The sequence below is a fragment of the Cryptomeria japonica genome, chromosome 8 (assembly GCF_030272615.1).
Source record: "Cryptomeria japonica chromosome 8, Sugi_1.0, whole genome shotgun sequence".
In the NCBI taxonomy this organism is placed as follows: Eukaryota; Viridiplantae; Streptophyta; class Pinopsida; order Cupressales; family Cupressaceae; genus Cryptomeria; species Cryptomeria japonica.
This window is the reverse complement of record NC_081412.1, coordinates 444302393-444322537: the sequence shown is the minus strand read 5'-3', so window position 1 is coordinate 444322537 and position 20145 is coordinate 444302393. Positions and strand designations below refer to the sequence as shown.

The 20145-nt window shown below is 38.6% G+C and overlaps 1 protein-coding gene across 1 annotated transcript in view; it reads right to left on the bottom strand.

Moving 5' to 3' along the window:
• Nucleotides 1-2521: 2521 nt before the first annotated feature.
• Nucleotides 2522-20145, bottom strand: part of LOC131052376 (protein phosphatase 2C and cyclic nucleotide-binding/kinase domain-containing protein) — a 119704-nt gene continuing 102080 nt past the window's right edge. Inside the window, exons 12-16 of the mRNA XM_057987025.2 lie at nt 5669-5946; nt 5438-5503; nt 5209-5330; nt 3211-3367; nt 2522-3085 (exon numbers count right to left, since the gene is read on the bottom strand). Of these exons, the coding sequence (XP_057843008.2) occupies nt 2837-3085; nt 3211-3367; nt 5209-5330; nt 5438-5503; nt 5669-5946 (872 nt within the window). The 3' untranslated portion in view covers nt 2522-2836. The remainder of the gene's footprint in view (nt 3086-3210; nt 3368-5208; nt 5331-5437; nt 5504-5668; nt 5947-20145) is intronic.

The following is a 20145-nucleotide window of genomic DNA, read 5'->3' as shown; positions in this document are numbered from 1 at the left end:
TTTTTTGCCTCTATGAGGGTTCAAAGTGTATCGTGTGGCTTGTGTATTTGATCTTTGCATCATGGTTATCATGTAAGATTGCATGCATAATTTTCTCTCATGGGGTTATGTAGAAAATGGATTGATCAATCTAGGCATTATACATTAATTTTTAAACAACTCCACGTCTTTGATATAAATTTTAAGCCCAATGGAGGTCCCAAGGTACTTGGTGATGTTTTCTTATTTTATTTTACGCCTCTTTTGAGGAATCTAGGTGGGATTGGACATAATCATAAGAATTATGTTTTGTTAAGAGCCAATTGGGAACTAGTGTCTACATAATAAAGACAAAGAACATTAACTTATTAGCCACCATGTAAGTAAAAATTGAAATGAAAAGAATAGGACGACAAGTTACTGAAAAGTGTAATTCCTTTGATTAGGTTCCAAGGCATAGCATTCTAAAAAAATATACCCAAGCATATCAAAAACAATGACAAAATGAAGGGGGCAAGAAAGCAACCTTTCCCTGATAATTGATTGAAGATGAAATTGTGGGGGCAAAGCAATAAAAGACTTAAGACTAAGTGGAAGGTGTGCATACCTATAGAAATTCCAATGACCACGTACGAGATCTTCAAGATATTCCACAACAAAATCAATTATCCTGTTGGCAGACGGTATTTTTTTTCACAATACAGTTACAGTTATCCTTGTCAATTAAGACAACTTTGTTTTGCAGGATTTTTATTGTGGCTCTCCAAACTCATTTTCTCGGCCTCCGTGACCATTTTCTTTACGTCTACGTTTTGTTTATTTCCTCTGACCATTCTGCTGTGACGAATGAGTGTCTGTGCTTGACAGCCGATTGGGAAAATTTATCGGCTAATGATTACAAATTTTATTTGATCCTCTTAGCACAAAAATGTTTATGCAGATTCACAACTTAAAATCTCTATGTGAATGTAATGTGAGCATACCATGCTAGCAGATAAAAGCAGAAATGCTATAGAAACCCAATATCATGGCTCGAGTAAATAAAACGCTATGCTCTGTCGCTTGTAATACAGAATGAGTCACGTCTCCGAAGGCCAGCTTTGAGTACGCCACCAAACATAATTTATATATTAAAGTAATAATATTGATTAGGTAAGAGAATCAATATGGCGTCTTTCCAAAATTGTTATACCTTTTTACTCAATATTTTTAGAGATTGAAAGATCAAGAAATCTGTTTACCAAGGCCTCTTTAAACATTGAAAGACAATCGAAAAATCATGAACAAAGAGTTCCAAAATGAAATAATGGAACACAAAGGTAGAAAGGGATGATGTTTATGGTCAACTCATTGCAAGAAAAACCAAGTACAACAGGGAGAGAATAAATTTTTTTATATTGAATAAACCACAGACGTCTTAGTTTCATTGTCTTTATTGAATGTTCCAGTTTTCTAGACAAATTTGTCTTAGGTTATATAAGTATGTAGGTAATTTATTAGAACAGTACTTTCAATACTTCATTGTCGCTTAAAGCACGTTCAGATGTACTGCAAAATCATGGCATCGTACCTGACATACTTTTAATGCAATTGAGAGCAAATATAGATTTCATAATCAACATGTTTTTCTTAAGAAGAAAAATACAGAATTTTTGTAGCTTCCGCACAATATTGAAAACTATTTGTCATTCCATTGGTACGCACCAGTGTATAATTCCATGCCAAATGTGCAATAAGGAACATTTCCCATCATGTTAGAAAAGATAGCACAACTAGATACAGAGACCTCAAAAATCATTTGCCTTAATTTACATGAATGCCGGAAAGAGAAGCTTTAAAATGCTGGAGACGCCACAGATTAGGCATTATCCAGCTGCTTCATATCCCAGATAATAATCCAAACAATATTATACACCATATCAGCACCACAGGCAGGAACCAGGTTGCGCCTTTCCTGAAGTGTACTGATGACACAAGTGAAAATGATCAAAACATGGTTATAATAGCAAAAAAGTATAAATCAATGGGGGGGAAAAGCTTACAATAAAAAATAAAAAAAGATAAATTTTAATTTATTTTTAACAAATATACCTGTAGCAAAATCGGAAATGTAGTGGCGTCATTCTAACAAAATTCCATTATCTGTAAGCCTGAAAAAATTCACGAGCTACATGCATATGTGGTTCAGGCTTCAGCAATGGCCATACCTTTAAGAGAGACTACGAGACCCCCTTCAAAGAGATCCTTGAAACAAAACAAATATCAAAATGATTCATATTTTGTGTATGTGACAGAAAAGGAATATACCTAAAGAGATGGTTCCTGGATGATACAGAACTAAAAGAAACAAAAAGGGGCACTTCTGGCTACCATATAATATGGAGCAGGGAGAGATGGCATTAACAAAATGTTTGGTAATGCAAGTGCTGCAAGTACACCATAATTGCATTTGGCAAATAGATGATATAACTACAAATCTTTGAAAGAGAAAGGAAGCCAATGGTTAGAATGTAATCAGATTATTTGAAGTTAAGCATTCAGATTGAAAAAAATTCTCGAAGAAAATTTCTATTATCGAAGCACTTTCCATTTCAAGCATTGTGGATCTCAAAATCATAGGAATTCTGTAAACTTCTTCATGACCCAAATACATGAACCAAAATATGAGGCATGAGCAAACTTTGGCCTATCCTCTGTATTCACAGATTGTGAACCACCACCTATTGTGAACACTAAGTAGAAGAAAGACAGAAAAGCCTTTGGGAAAATACAAGTATGAACACAGAAATTGCAGCCCATTTTTACATCCAAGCTCATCAGTGGTATGAAATGGAAGAGAAACATCAGCCATAAAATTCTACCAGCCATCAAGCCATTGTTGCGTATTTAACTCTTCCAGATCAATTGATGACCCAACTGCAGATATTTGGTGTTCATCGGCATAATGAAGTTCAAACGCTGAATCAATACGAGTTAAGATCTCTTCAGGTACAGGTGCACTACACTCTAGGACACATTTCCAATCCACGTCTTTAAACCATGAATGACTCTTAATCATGTCAGCTCCTTTACAACCAAGTCTCAAATTCTCGTCAACTTGCAGCAACTGTTAACAATAGCCAAAGGGTAGTCCTCAGTACAATTAATCTTATTGTTATTCCCAATATAAGCAAATCATTAAAATAACACCCCTACTTTTTAATAAGGGAAGAAAACGGAACAGTGTGACACCTTTTTCAGTAAGTCAATCACTTCCACGCTGAAATGACTTGGGAACATTAGTTGTCCTTTAGCAATTTTTGCAAAAATATCCAAATCACTTTCTCTCCATGATCCAAATGGCAATTCATTTTGCAGCATAAAATATATCAGCACCCCTAATGCCCACCTGTGAAATAAGAAATTTCAGGAATATATAGTTAGCACTTAGCAACAAACATCCTTTTTACATCATTTATAGCCAAAAGTCAGGGATTGTGCACCGGGAAACAAAGCATGCTCATGGCAATGCACTGGCTAGGAATTGGCAGTACGGGAGCCACTTTTTAAGCCATTCAGTTACTATCACCCATGTTACAATCTATGGTTTGAAATTTAAACAAAAGCAATAAGTGTTCTTTTAATTATAGGACCATGACATTGCCAAATTAGACAATCTAGAAATAAAGACATATTGCACAACCATCGTCAAACAGTTGACTTTCAGCCCAATCATTCAAGAAGTTTCCCCAGATAAACACAAAGCTGTACCTACATGGTTAATTTGATTCCTTGTATAAACAAAGCTGATCATCTTAGGCATTACCTAGCAGTGTCATCCCATGAATTCTTAAAAAAACATGTTTGTTGCTAAACATATAATTTCTAGAAAACCTTTGACTTATGACAACTTTACTGCATATAATATGGCATAACACACAGGTTTTAAGAAAAGATTACTAACAAACTACAGACACTGCATCACACAGTACAAAATACATCCAAAAACAACATACATGATGACACGATTGAAGTGACTTACGTAACAATGGTTTTAGCTCACAGTACATGGCACAAAATCCATCTGACTTAGTTTAAGCTGGATGCATTAATGAATTATATGGGTTTATAAACAAGAGGCAAAATATCTATATTCAAGCATAGCAGCACACATTGTTTATCACAAGTACACAGAATTGCACCCTATGCTTCCTTCTCTTCCCTGCAAACACCCTTTTCAACCCACTTCAGCTTATCCCCCACCTCATATTGGAGGGAAAGTCTTTTAACAATTTTAGAAACATTGGCGTAATATTAATACCTGTCTGACATAAAGTAAGATGATGAGTTTTTCTTTATTTATTCAGAAAGCAACTTGAAGCTAAAAGTGCCATAACTGAGCTGACGAAACATCAATCAGGACCTGACATTTTTTAATTAATCAAAATACATGACTAGGATTTGAACGTTGAAAATTAACACAAGTCCTGTTCAAGCTACCATGCAGAAACATTTTGCTTAGCCAGAGGTCGTACATACAGCAGCAGGTTATATAGTACTCAGTCCATTTTGCTTGAACTGCTTAAATCTGAAAGCTGAATTGGAAATACCCTTGGCAGCATCAGTCAATTGTGCAGAGGTTTAACAAACACACGATCCACAACATCTCATATTTATTCCATTAAAATTAGCAAATATGTGAAATAGCTTGATATTGTGATTTATCATTCTATTAACACAAGTCCTGTTCAAGCTACCATGCAGAAACATTTTGCTTAGCCAGAGGTCGTACATACAGCAGCAGGTCATATAGTACTCAGTCCATTTTGTTTGAACTGCTTAAATCTGAAAGCTGAATTGGAAATACCCTTGGCAGCATCAGTCATTTGTGCAGAGGTTAAACAAGCACACAATCCACAACATCTCATATTTATTCCATTAAAATTAGCAAATATGTGAAATAGCTTGATATTGTAATTTATCATTCTATACTTTGGAAGTTATATACACTCAATTTTTATTACCATGTTTCAGCATAATCCAGTTTATCCTTTCTGTAAATAAATGGAAGATTAACTAATAAGGAATTAATATTAAATATTGGGAATAATTTTATGGATGACCGTAAGAAGTAAGATTGCGGATTACATGAATAAGATATTCATATACACCACAAAGAAGTCAGGAGTACAAAATGAAGCATTCCTTGTCAATACAACAACATATCATTTAACTTTTAAGCATCCTTACCAATCTGCAGCAAAAGCATGGCCTTTGCCCTGGATTATTTCCGGGGCTAAGTAGTCTGCCATCCCACATATTGTATAAGTCCTTTCACCAGAGAGCTTTTTAGCAAAACGAAAGTCTACAAGCTGCAATCCATTCCATTGTATCAATCATCTGAAGCTCCATTCAGACATATTCAAGTTCACTTCTCAGAAATCATGTTAATATTATCAAACACAAAAATAAACTCAACCTGCAAATGGCCCTTCTGGTCAATCATTAGGATATCAGGCGATACACCCCTGTATACAACTCCATCCTAAAACAGATTCAAAACATAGTTACTAAAACTGATCTGAAGCTTCCCGTTACTTAATTTATATACTCTCCTAACTTAAAATCATCATATCCTTTTAAAAAATTTAACATGACTGATGAAAAGAGTCCATAAAAATGTTTAGCTTCAAATTTCGAATGAATAGACCTTATGCATTAGTTCCAAAGCCACCACAACTGAAGCAGAAATAAAACGAGCAGAATATTCTCTCAATGGCACATGTAGAATCGCTGCCAGTGGACCGGCCAAACAAGTATTCAAGAGAATTGCAGCAAATTGTTGGTCTGCACATGTACAAAGTACTTGTGGCACAAATACAGATGGAAACAAGTTCTCGACAAGAGATTTCTCCTTCAAAACCTGTACTTGACGTCCAAGCTGCTTTATCTTATACTTCGAAAACCTTTTCAAGCTCAGCAGATTATCTGGTTGCCAAGAAAATCAAAATACTATTTCATCAACTCAATGGTCACCAAATAAATGCATCTAATGGGTATCAAACACTTTAATATTATTAATCTTCTGTCATACCAGTACAGAAAATAGAAAACCTGTAAAATAGGCTGTACACTTAGCCAGTAGTAAATTTAGATAAACCAGGGACAAGAATAAATCAGGGTCCACAATTTACCAAGGGCAAAGTGAGAAAATTGAAATTGAGAACATTCATTACTGGAATGGAAATAAGACCAGAAATAGAAATAAGGACTTCATACGCACAATGGCAAAATTCTAGGGAAGATTTAAACTTTTAAGATAGATTAAGTATGCAAACATTGTGTGAATCGGTGAATTATGACAGCTCCTTAAAACAAGCAATATGGATATAGCCAATCTGTGAATCCACCTTTCCTTGCAGATAATTTGTACTCTATCATAGCACTAACTTCTCTAAATGGGCATTTGATCCTTTGCATGTTTTCATCTTTTAACTCCACACAACTCTTCTTGTAAGTCATTGTTGAATCTTTGCTTATCAGGGTTGTGAATATTGTACTTTCAAGTTCTAATCATTGTCCTTTCATGGCTGACAGCATACCCTTTCAGTCATAAGTTGTTATCAGAGAGTGGTTTTCAGTCTTGCAGACCACGCCAAAGTAAGACATGTACCAGTTTTGTAAACATTGAAGAAGAGGAGTCGATAAACAGAAGCACCTCTTTGCAAAAGGATTACAAAGCATGAAAAAAACTTGAAAAATGTGAGAGAAGACCACTTTGGAGCATCCAAAGTTTGTTTAGTGCCAAATGGACTCAAGAGCACACCTGTGTAAAGATTGTCTGAAATGGCACACATGATTAGTGAAAAGTACACCTCCAAGAACAGCAATGCACACACAAAACAAAGCAGTGCCAAAAGTTCAAATTCTAAGTGATAAATCAGGCTAAAAGTGCACACTAAAGGAAGAAATTTAATGCAGGTTTTCAGAGATTTTCAGTGGGAGGTTTCAGCAAGTTTCCAGCAAGTAGTTGTTCATTTGCAGTAGATCTGTTCTACATTCTCAACAATTTGTGCAAAGCTTGAAGGGCCCTACCCACACCCTACACACTCACAAAAAACTATAAATTAAGATCCCAGCCTCACTGCAAATTGCAACAGTGAGAGCATTTGGATCAGAAATGTGAGAGCAATAGCAAGGGTGCATTAGCCAAGTCTTCATTTATCAAACATTCATGTTTCATTATTCAACGCATTCATCAAGCCTTCAAGGTAAGCCTTGTCCAATCATATTTGGAATTTGCACATTTTGTTTTAAAGGTTAATTCCTAAATCATATACAATATGTTCATATAATCATATATCTTCATAAAATATTTTTAGGGTTGCTGAATCGTTGTTTGCAATGAAAACAGCAGTTAGATAACCCTGAACATTATTATTATTATATATGAATATTTGCATAAATATGAGTAGAAGTCAAATTAAAATTTCATCTTTTGTGTATCCTCTACTTCTACACTTTGTGCAAATTGAGCGAAACAAAAGCAAAAATCCTTGTTTGGCGAAGATTGAAGACCAAAGATTTCCATTTGTGTACCCTCTATTTAAGGATTTTGAGTGACCTAGAAAGAAAAACAAGAAGAAAATGCTCGTTTCTTGAACCCTTGCATTATGCAACATGTATTATTTAAAATTTAAGCTGTAAATTTCATTTCTTGCTCGTTTCAATGAATCTTTCTTAATTTGCAATCTTAATCTCCTGTATTTTCAATTAGATCTTGTTGGCAAGAGACACTGCATAGATGATCAGATGTTGTCATTGATGGCAACTGATGTCAGACATTCCATCCACAGATCATAATTTGTTCATACCGGAAGTGTGATTGAGCTTTGGTAAGGCCCGGAGAGGTCTGATGAGATAGAGCAGTGTATCCGGTAGTATGCAGTATTTTGATTGGCGGTTCATTTCTGGTAAATGTTTTGGGTTGCGGATCTGTGGGAAGCTTAAAGGAAGTGTTATTTACCTTATTCCAGGTTTGTGGCCTCCGGTGATGATTCTTGAGTGAGTTGGAAGGTCCGATATATAGGTTTTTGGATAGAACAGTGTTCATCAGCAGTCTTGTGTGGTAAATCATTGTGCGGATTATGTGGATCGATTTTGGTGGTTGTAATTGTGTTTGAGGATGATTAGCCGACATATGGGAAGCGTGTGGACAATTCTTTTTGGTCCGCATATGCATTTGAGTTTGGATTGAGCCGACTTGGTATATAGGTTTCATTTGTGTTATGCGTTTTTGGGCCGACATGAAAAAGATTCGATTCGATGTTGCGGATATATAAGAGTGATTGATATTGTGTGGGAAATGGTTGAGAGTGATTTTGCACAGTTTCACGTGCGCAAGTGAAGGATTTGTGCTCCAAAATATAGCAGATTATCCGAACAGAGTAGTATAGTAGAGCAAAGTAAGATTATGTGTTTTGTGCTTAACCAGAATTATACTCAAGCATTTGTTGATGCTATTCAGTAGTTAAAACCTTCTTCTATCTTTTGCAATCATTTTGTAAGGCAGTGAGCCTTCCGGGTTGTAGCCCTTTTTGTAATTTGAGTAGTGAGCTCTAGGCAGTGTGCCTGAATGCATGTGCATTCCCCATTGTAACATTTCATTTACTCCTAATAGGGTATTATCTCATTGTGGGTAGGTTCCCACCGTTGATTTTCCCTTAACTGGGTTTTCCACGTATAAATCTGGTGTTATGGTGTTGTGGATGTTTGCTTTATGTGTTTACATCTTTCTTTTGTTGATTTGCATTAGATGGTTGAAGAATCAGATTAATAATGTTAAAGATTGCAGAACACTGATTCACCCCCCCACCTCCCCCCCTCTCAGTGTTCCTTGATTCCAACAGATATGAGCCATGTCAATCTAATTCTAACTCTCCAACATCATTTTCCTAGGGTTTGCTCTTGTGGTTGCATGTAGAATTTCAAGATCTAAAGATTAGTAAAGCTAGCTTGGATTTACTTGGATTAGATCAAGAAAGATTGGAAGTGTTAAATCAGGATGACTTGTTCTAAACCCTCTCTTTTACATTCCAAGTGATCAGAGCCTTTGTTACCGTTAGAAAGTCATTGTTTGCTATCGTGTTTGATGTGTTTCCTCACATTGATATTGGGCTTAAAATCAACGTATCACATTTGGGTTTGGATCTAAAATAAACCCTTGTCTTTTAATCCCCAATGTCTACTTACATATGCTCTTCTTTCGCATCCTAGCGACAAACATGAGGATTAGAAATAAGTGATCTTGCTTTTTACTTTTTAAGGGGGCCTGCCTAGAGAAGTGTGATCACTCTAGGGGAGGACCTCTTGAAAGTGGATTATTATCAATCTAGGCTAAATCTCTAAGAATTTTATACCATAGAGAAGTGATGGCGGAGAGTGGGTTACCCTTTCCTCCTAGCTATTTGTCAGTGTTCCCTTTCATCTACGAGTTTAGGCCTCAATGTACCTGTTGTGTCCTAATCACACATCACCCCATCCTAGATAGGGACCCCCTAGCTTTTTAGGCCCTTCCGATCGTTCGGTCTTGGTTTTTGTGGGTGTGTTGGTGGCAATCTCTTCAATCTCTCTGCTTTGCGGATGTTCGAGGGTTGGTTAGAGGTGATCTTCTTCTCTGTCGAGCGAATTCTATGAGGTCTAGGGCCTGTTTTGTCCCTTTTTAGGGTTTTTGCCTTCTGTCCTAGATTTTAGGGGGTTTCTATTAGGGTTTTGGGAAAACTGAACATACAACTAGAATCAGGGCCCTTCAAAGAACCTCCCAATAAAATTTGAGCCCAAACGGAGCAACTTTCTATTTTTAGAAAGTCCCTATTTTTTAGGGATTTTTCCAAGTCCCAGAATGTCGTCATTTTGCCAAAAATCAAACTTACTATTTTTAGTAATTTCTATTTATAGTAAGTCATTCCTGCACCCTGTCTAGGGATCTAACCCTGACACCTTGAAGGTTTCTATTTTTGGAAAGTCAGTACTAGCAAGGTCAGTCAGACAAGGCGACGAGGATCAGGCATTTGCAGATATTTCTAATTCCAGAGAATCAGATAGCAGACAGAGAAAGCCAGAAATTGATCAAGTGCTGGAAGCCTATGCCTAAAATGGAAAGCTCAAAAATTCACCAAGGTTCAGGAAGTCATTCCAAAAGGACAGATGGAAAAATCCATGAATCCTTGGCCAGAGGAAAATTGCGCCCAAGTATGCAGTTGGGCGCCAAAATGGGCCAGGCAAGGACAAGTGGAAAAATCCATGAATCCATGGCATAGTGAAAATTGCGCCCAAGTATGCAGTTGGGCGCCAAAATGGGTCAGGCAAGGACAGGTGGAAAATTCCATGAATCCATGGCATAGTGAAAATTGCGCCCAAGTATGCAGTTGGGCGCCAAAATGGGTCAGGCAAGGACAGATGGAAAATTCCATGAATCCATGGCATAGTGAAAATTGCGCCCAAGTATGCAGTTGGGCGCCAAAATGGGTCAGGCTAGGACAGATGGAAAATTCCATGAATCCATGGCATAGTGAAAATTGCGCCCAAGTATGCACTTGGGCACCAAAATGGGTCAAGCAAGGACAGGTGGAAAAATCCATGAATCCATGGCATAGTGAAAATTGCGCCCAAGTATGCAGTTGGGCGCCAAAATGGGTCAGGCAAGGACATGTGGAAAAATCCATGAATCCATGGCATAGTGAAAATTGCGCCCAAGTATGCAGTTGGGCGCCAAAATGGGTCAAGCAAGGACAGGTGGAAAAATCCATGAATCCATGGCATAGTGAAAATTGCGCCCAAGTATGCAGTTGGGTGCCAAAATGGGTCAGGCAAGGACAGATGGAAAATTCCATGAATCCATGGCATAAGCAAAATTGCGCCCAAGGATGCAGTTGGGCGCCAAACTAAGGAAGGCAAGGACAAATGACAAAATCCATGAGTCCTTGGCCAGAGGAAAATTGCGCCCAAGTATGCAGTTGGGTGCCAAAATGGGTCAGGCAAGGACAAATGACAAAATCCATGAATCCTTGGCCAGAGGAAAATTGCGCCCAAGCTAAAAGTTGAAATTTTACCTAAGGCATGGAATCCAAAGAGTCAAGGAGGAATAAAAAGCAAAATTCCCCTCGGGCAAATTTTTGAATTTGCTATTTTTAGACACCGAATCTCGACTGAGTGTGGAAAATTTTAAACATTCGGAATCAAGATGAAATTCTCCATCGAATGAACTTGACTCCTACATTCTAGGAGGATCCCTAAAAAATAGGGATGTTGAAAAGAGACATGGAAATTCCTTCAAAAGCAAGAGGCGACAAGATTAAAGTAGAATCAAGCAAATCCTGAGAGAATCCTTCAAATTCCCTCCAAATTTGGAAAGAGTGAAAATCAATGAGTTGGCGAAAGGAATCTTCCAAGTATAGCGCATGACTTAGAGCATTTAAGGAAAATTCTAAATTTGAACTCATTCACATAGGAAGTTGCCTTTGCATGGCATAGTGATTGGGGAAAGTATGACGCGTCATGCATGCAATTACTAATTAAATGCCTCCTAATTTAGCAAGACATTTTGAAGAATTCTATATAAGTTTGGAAAGGCATTTCATTTCTCACGTGCGAGATTCAGGAAAATAGTGGAGAAGTGAAAAGTGGTCATACTTAGTCTCTGTTTTCATCATTTTTCAAGGTGCTTCCGGGATGGCGGAATCAATCAAGGCAGCTAATATCTCTAGGCAAGCATTGATCAAGGCAGAAATGAAAAGTTTTCTTCCTCATTCTCGGTTGAATTCAAGATGGGATGAAATCAGCGATACTAACCTAGGCACATTCAACTTGGTTGCATTCAAGATTCGAACGTTCAGAACAGCAGGGCACAATCCATCCTCGACAGCTGTCAGAATTGTGAGAAGCAGAATAGTTGCGGCAACTGGTTTTCCTCTTGCGATTCAATGCCCAGACCTGGTCTTGGAATGTGCAACACATTATAATCTGGAGCGAAAAACAATCTCAACGCCAGATGGCAAGTTACTAGCAACATTGACTTTGGAGTCAATAGGTGAAGCTTTCAGAATCCCTTCACATTATTCCATGACGTACAGGACCAACAGCAGAGCTTAGGCAGTATATGAAGCAGGCCCTGCCAGGTGCATTGATTTGATCAATAAGCAGTGGTTGCTGAAGCCTAGAGTGCACGCTTCCAAGATGCCCAAAACTCTCACAATCTTCGAGTTCAAGCAGGAGTATGTAGACTTGATAAAAATGCTAAGCAAAGTAATGGGATGCCCACATTCGGTGAACTTTGAGGCCTGGATGTTCTTCTACATAGGCGAGATCATGAATTCAAATAAGTTGATCGATTGGGCTAGATTGATCAGTCACTACTTGCATGAACAATTGAAGAACCTAAAAGAGATAAGGTCCCAGTCCTTTTTCATGAACTCCTACCTATTCTATATGCTTGCACGAAGGGGAGGATTCGATGGGCTGCCAGCAAGAGGAATCATGGGCTGCAGACCAGCTTAGTTAAAAAGTACATGAGTGTTATCCCCAGCTGCATATCCACAATGTTAGTTCTTACAGGTTGGCGAATGACACCTTCACCATGTACTTGACACGACTTATGCAGAATAAGTTGCACGTGAGGTTGTCGCCACAAGCAAGTGCCTTGGTCCAGAAGTATGGAGCTGCGTTCTTGCAATTTCCTAAATTCACCTACATCAGGACGCAAGGATTCTCCTTCCAGTCATACAAACAACCCAGATATCTGTCAGACAAGCTTGTATTGCTTGAGCTCATGAGGCAGTTAACTGCCTATGATCAGCTGCAGAAGAAGAAGAAGAAACAATCAATTGAATTTCCAGTTGTCTTGGGTGACTTCATGGAGATATGCCTAGGTTTGGAAGCCGCTGAAAGTGCAACAGGGAAATTGACATTCTATCGCCTGCCATTTTATACATCCAGGACCCAATATGATCCTTACAGCCAAATTAGGAAGATTGCCGACGTCAAATTCATACACAAGTTTCACTTGGAGGATTACTGGGCAAGTGTCGAGGATGACCTTGAGGTCCGAACGATAATGCATTCCAGATTGCCCCTCAACACCATCAGAATAAGGGAAATTTATCAAGTCCCAAATCAGGTGAAGGAAGATGCAGATTTGACACAACCTGAACTCGAGAAAGTAAAGGATCAACCTATTCAATTGCCAGATTGGTCAGAGCCCGAGATGGAGGATTTGAATATCTTAGCTAGACCAGTGCTGAAATTCACTAAGCACTGGATTGACAGGCAAATAAGAAAGTTGGTGGAAGAAAATGTCCATCTAACATACCAGCTAATGGGAAGTATGGATTCCCATAGTGAGGCGACTGAAAGCTCTTCACAGGTTCAAGCAGGAAGGGAAGCCCGGATGGATAAAGGGAAAAATGCCCCAAAGAGACCAAGGACAACAAAGAAGAAGGATATCCAACAAGAAATCCCACACGAGATTCAACAAGGAGCCCAGCAAGAAGAACCTCCACGAAAGAGAGCAAGGACAGAAAGGGAGCATTCACCAGTTAGTTCCTCAAGCGTGCGGGAAGTGGAGATGTTTCCACAATCCACAGGTCCACTTCCAAGGAGCGTTCAAGCACCCCATATACTCAGCATCAATGCTTCACAAGGCCACCGTCGACAGAGAAGTCAAAGGCAAGAAAGTCCCCCGCACCAGGAAGAAGCTCGCCAGGATAGCTTCGTGGAGACTATCCTTGGTGAAATGGAGGAAGAATCTCAGGAACAGGAGCATGTAGAAGATTATAGCCATTCCATCCCCGCTCCAGACTGGTTGATAGGCAAGCTGGGGAATGAGGCAGAAGGAGGAACCAATCCTGCTCAAGAGTTGAAGAATTATTGAAAAGGATGGATCGGCCAACAGAAAGAAAGGCTCCCCAGAAGTTTTGCAAGGTGGTCAGGGAAGAATTTGGATCCCGGACCTTGCACATTGTTGAACCTGCAATGGATAAAGATAGGAGTGAGATTAGGCAAGAGGATTACATCATCAGACAAGTTGATCTTGGCCATGCTTCCACAGGTCAAGTAGTGGGAGACTTTGAAGAATCTTCCTTAGCCATAAAGGAGAAGTTGCTGAAATCAAAGGCAAAATGTAAGTGGCTGAGGGAAGAAAATAGAGTCCTATGCAAATACGTCAAGAGTTTCAAAAGACCCCTCAGGGAGGCAAGACCTTCATTCACTCCTCCTCCCTTCCTTCCCAAGAAAGTGGTTGATGATGCAGAACTTATTAGAGCAATGGCGCAAAATTCCCGAGAATGGGTAGAGGATGTTTATGCTGAGGCAGGAAAATTCATTGAGGATCTAGCTCAGCTTCATTCGAAGTTCGTGGCCCTCCTAAGCAGATTAGAGACAGCAGAAGGACTATGGGAGGATGTAGACGTTTACCAAGACTTAACCATTTCGCAACTCAGGGCTCTGACGAAGACTCCAAGGCAAACTCTGGTGGACGGGAAAGTGATCCAAGAAAATGAAGCTTATGACTTTCCCCGATGGTTCTACACTATCTATTTAGGAAAGAACACCTTTGACAAATTCAGCATTGACTCTATCACCTTGAAGGAGTCTATCAAAGGGATACAGAAAGAAATCCTTAGTGCAATGGAAGCTTTGTTTGCGAGGAAACTCAATGACAGAGGAATAACGGTGAACTCCCTGAAATCCCAGTTGCACGATTTCTTCTTCGTAGGTTCGTTCCCTAAAGAACATTTTGCAAATGTTTCTTCATTCTCCGGTATAATGAAGAAGACGCAGGAAATCATGATAGAGTGGGAAAGCTTCTTTTCCAAGAGCGAGGAAGAAATTGCCTTGATGGAGTTTAACATTGAAAATGTGCCAAGTGTCTCCATCGGAGAACTGGAAGTTGTCGTCGGCAGATTCATTGCATACGCCATAAATGAACGAGATAATGGTCATCCATTTTTTGGACGAAAGTCTCTTGGTTGAATAGTGGCGTACTTATTGCTGAAGGAAGGTTGACTCGACGTGGGTCCAGTCAATGCATGCCATCATCAGATAAGGAATCTTCTTGCATGTCGCCTTCTCATTATGGTTTTATGACAGATTCTTAGTGCATGTTGTCGTCACTAGGAGAATGATGGGCATTTATGATGGTGTCGGTTATATTCTGAGCATAATCAACATCATGGGGCACATTTAATGTGCTAGTGGGCGCTATTTTAGGCTCTTTAAATTAATTGTACATGGGCATAATGGGTTATTAATTGCCGATTCCCACCTTGTTGCACCTTGAGTGGGGAATCTTTAGGGCAAACCCTAATTAGGGTTTTGTGTAATCATGGCTTGAGACCTATATAAAGGGGTGACCCCCCCCCCTCATTTGTAAAGGAGGAGAGACTATCATCACAGATTGTTGCTAAGAGTTCTTTGAAGCAAACACTTAATACATTGTCCCATTGTTGGTGTGTTCTTGTGTTGTTTTGGAGCTCGCATGGTCTCATTCTCTTCATAGATTAGATTTGTTTTCATGTTGTTAGACGAGTTGGATTTGATAGGATCACTTGTTGCAAAATCCGTGCTCATACTTTTGGTGTGCAGCTGATTGTTGCATACTGTGCAAATTTAGCCTGAGCCTCCGTTATATGTGTATGTTCAACTTCGATTATCAGAAGAGATTGTTCGATTTGATGGTTTCTCTTGATGATTTGAAAATCTTTAACACACCCTCTGAAGATTGCACCGCCTTCGTGTAGTTGTGCATTGTTGGCAAAGCGAAGCGTGGTTGGATTTTGCGCAAGTTATCCCGTCTCCTTGTTCATAGGATTAGATTACTTTTAGTCTAGTTTTTCTCTACCCTATTCCTATTTACTTTCTGCATAATTCAAAATCCAAAAGATCCAAAACTAGAGCTTTCATTGCAAATCATCCGTACAAAAATCCTTGAGCTTGCATAAGTTTTCTTCAACACACGTAAGGCCCCCTTGGGTTATCAGCAAACCCATCAAACCACTGAGTCACATCCACGCACTGAAGGAACCTTGAGATTAGCCGTTTGAACTTTAAGCAATCCTAGCATACGAACTAATCTTGATCAAGAGAGGATAAGGTGACCATTGGTGACTTTATTCTGTGTTAGACGTGGTCATAAAACACACGTCAACAATACCCTTGTGGTATATCAACGATACCCTTTAATTGAGCTTATAAAGCATTTAGTTGACCTTTTTGGCCATCTTTCCTTATTGTACTTTGTGACTACAAAGATTGATAATCCCACTTGATTAGGCTTGTTGGTGTCTTATGTTCTTGAGTGTTTAGATCTCCTCACCTGATTGAAACCAAAAGGGAAAAAAATATCCAATTGAGCCATAGGAAATGTGTTTTTTCTTTTATTTCATTTCTTGAATGTATGCTTGAATATGTAAATAAATTTCAAAGGAGCAAAAACATAAAAAATAAAAAGCAAAAGTTCAAACAAACAAACAAGAAGGAAAGGCTAGGTCAAAGGATCGTGTGTGCAAGATGTGTGAATGCAACTGAAGGCAAATTAGCCCATTGATCAAATGTAAGGTGAAGCTATAAATGGGTAATGGAATGAATGGAAAATGTGCAAGATCAATGGATATGATAGGATATGCAAAGTGGATGGATAGCTAAAGTGAATGAATGCATTCTATTTTTGTTATGCTTTTTATCAGCAACACACATCTTATGAAGTACATAGCAAACAAGAAAACAATGATCAAGATCAAAGGTCAAAGATCAAGATAACGATAAAATGATAAACCAATGACAGTGTCCCATTCCTCACTCTCCACCATGATATTAAGACCAAGACTTCCATGATCGTGTCTCATTCTTCATTCCTCATTCCAAGCAAAGATTGTGTCTCATTCCTCATTCTCCACTACAATATCAAGATTGAAGTTTCATCGAGCTTCCTCAAAATAGGTGAAAAGAAAAGATAAAAAAGATACAAAGATTATTGGAAAAATGAATACAAACAATAATTTATACAAACAATAATAACGTTACTTTTCTATATCTCACATTTCGCTCAATACATATTAATAGGATTTTTTAGATCCTATTTTATAGGGACCAACTCTCCAAATATGAGTTGTATTAACCATAGAAGCAATAGTTTGCAAAAAATCGCGATCATACCCCATTAATCCTAAATCCTAGAGCCAGCCAATTTATTCCCCCAAAAAATCTTGATTCACGAAAAAAATCGTTGAACCCATTTTCAATAATTTTTTGCATTTAAATCACATTAAAAACCCCCCCAAAATGGCAAAAAAAAGTGAAAAAATCATTGTAAAACTTGCAAAACCCTAGAAAAACTCGTGAAATTACTGCATTGCTCATAAATAGGGTTGATCTGAGACAAAATCAGAGTCAATGTGGAATCAACGTTGAAAAAGTTTGTTATTTTGTCCCTTAGTTTTTCTTTTTGACCTCTTAAAATCCCTAAATAAAGGAGTGGGAGCAGCAATGGCGGTCATCAACCGAATTTGAAAGGGCCACAATCATCCTAAATCATGGGAAACATATGAGATAGTTTTGAAGCAGCTGGAAAATCTTCTCTAAATCACGGCTTCGATATGACTCAAGATTGCTACACACCCCACCCAATGGATTCTGATACGAACAAGTATATAATTAAAATTGTACACTAGCTTTAAAATTAATACTATTATGCACTATCATAGATGGCATTTTGACAGGGAAGGAGCAAACCACTATAGTTTATAATTAATACCATGGTTTTAAGACTCGTGGACTCACCACGGACTCGCGAGTCCATGGGAGCCATGAGTCGACTCGCCAAGAACTCGTGAGGCGAGTCCTGGCGAGTCCATATGAAAGACTCACGAGTCTTTTGCTCAGACTCGAGCGAGTCTTTTGCTCAGACTCGCGAGTCTTTCATAAGAACTCGCGTAGCCCAGAAAACACATCATTTAACCAATAAAACTCTGTTTTTTTGGTTTTTTTTTCCCCTCATTTGGCTTTTTTGCTTGGTTATAACAGGTTTGTAGGGTTTGAAGGAGGAGAGGAAAGAAGATAAAATCAGCAAAAGAGATCAAGGTAAGGATTTTTCCTCCTTTTTTTTTCGTTTGAATCAATTCCATGTTTTGAAAATCCAAAAAAATTGAAAAACAAGAGGATATGCTGCCAAAAAAAATTCTATTTCCTTTCCTAAGTTATTTCCTCATATTTTTTTCTTATTTTTGAATGTTATTTTTCCCAAATGATTCATTGTCATTTTTTTTGTTGATTATCCATAAAACCCTGCTGATTTTTTTATTTTTTCATGTTAAATCAGCAATGGCAAGTTCAACTCCAAGGGCAACCCCAAGGTCAGGAAGACAAGGAGATAAAGCATGGAAATATGGGATTTCTAGAAGCAAAAAGGGGGAGGTCACTTGCACCGAATGTACAAAATGGATGATGGGTGGAATCAATAGATTAAAATACCACCTTGCACAAATGCCTGGATATGGTGTGGAGGTGTGCCCCAAATCAACTTCTGAGATTATTAGAGAGATGAAGGCCATTCTTGCTGAGAATGATATGCAAAAGGAAGAAAGGCAAAAAAAAAAAGAAGCCATGGCAACTACAATGAATCCCACATTGTCCACTTTGGGTCCCATTGGGCACACTCGTGGTCGTTAGTCACTTTTATCTTTTGGTGACAATGAGGGTGAGGCTAGTGGCACTCCTCTTAGATCAGACCCTAATTTTTTGTACCACGCAATGTTCCAGGTGCACAACCTTCACTTGAAGGTACGAGATGGAATAGAGAGAGAAGCATGAACAAGCAAAGTTAGCAGCTTCAAACTTTTGGTTTTACAATAATCTATCTTTCAATGCAGCAAACAATGTGTATTGGGAAGGTTTGGTTAATGCATTAACAGTTGCAGGTAAGGGGATGACTTCAATGGGCCATTGCTAGAGAAAGCTGTAAAAAATATACAAGTTGTGGTTGATGATCAAAAAAGGTATTGGAAGAGAAAAGGATGCAGCATTTTATCTGATGGATGGACAGGTGGACGGAATAGTACTCTTCTCAACTTCTTGGTGGCTTCAAATGGTGCAATGGTATTCCTAAAGTCTATTGATGCCTCAAATGAAATAAAAAATGCAGAGACTTTGTGTAATCTGTTGGATGGGGTGGTTCAGGAAGTTGGAGTTGAGAATGTTGTCCAAATTATCACGGGACAACACAGCTGCATATGTATCTGCAGGTAGAATGCTTATGGAGAGGCATCTTACGATTACATGGAGTCCTTGAGCTGCACATTGCTTGGACTTGATGCTAGAGGACATTGGGAAGATTGGATTGGTGAAAAAGGTGGTTGAAGATGCAATAAGTGTCACCAAATTCATCTACAACCATACTTGGGTGCTTGCTTTGATGAGAAAACACACAAATGGCAAGGACCTTGTGCGACCTGGAGTGACACGATTTGCTAGCCACTTCATCACTTTGCAGAGCATTCTTAGTGCCTTTCCTCATCTTAAGCAGATGTTTGTGTCTGATGCTTGGTTGGGGTATGCATACTCCAAAACACCTTAAGCAGAGAAGATTGTGAGCATTGTTTTTGAAGAAGGGTTCACCAAAAGTGGAGAGGAGTTGACTGCGGTAAGTAACAAACACAAAAGTAAACTTTATACAATCTTGTCTATTTGCTGATTTTATTTTTTAGGGGTTAATTTTGTACTAATTTAAAATTTGTTTTCATTTTTTTAGGTGACAGAACCTTTGGTAAGGGTTCTTCGTATGGTGGATGGAGAGGGCATGCCAATGGGTTTCATTTATGAGGCCATGGATAGGGCCAAAGAGGCCATTTCACATTACTATCGAGGAAATACAAAAAAATGTGAAATCCGTTGGCGCATCATTGATCGTAGGTGGACAAACCAACTCCACCAACCGATGCATGCCTTCGCCTACTTTTTGAACCCGAAATTCTACTTCTCTGATTCATTTAGGGTTGATGAGAAGGTCATGGCAGGTGTTATTGCATGCATTGATAACATGGCACCTAATCTTGAGTTGAAAGACAAGGTTCTTGATGAGTTGGAGGTGAGATTTGACATTTGCAATTGCTCTATCTTTATTTATGAATTCGAAAAAAG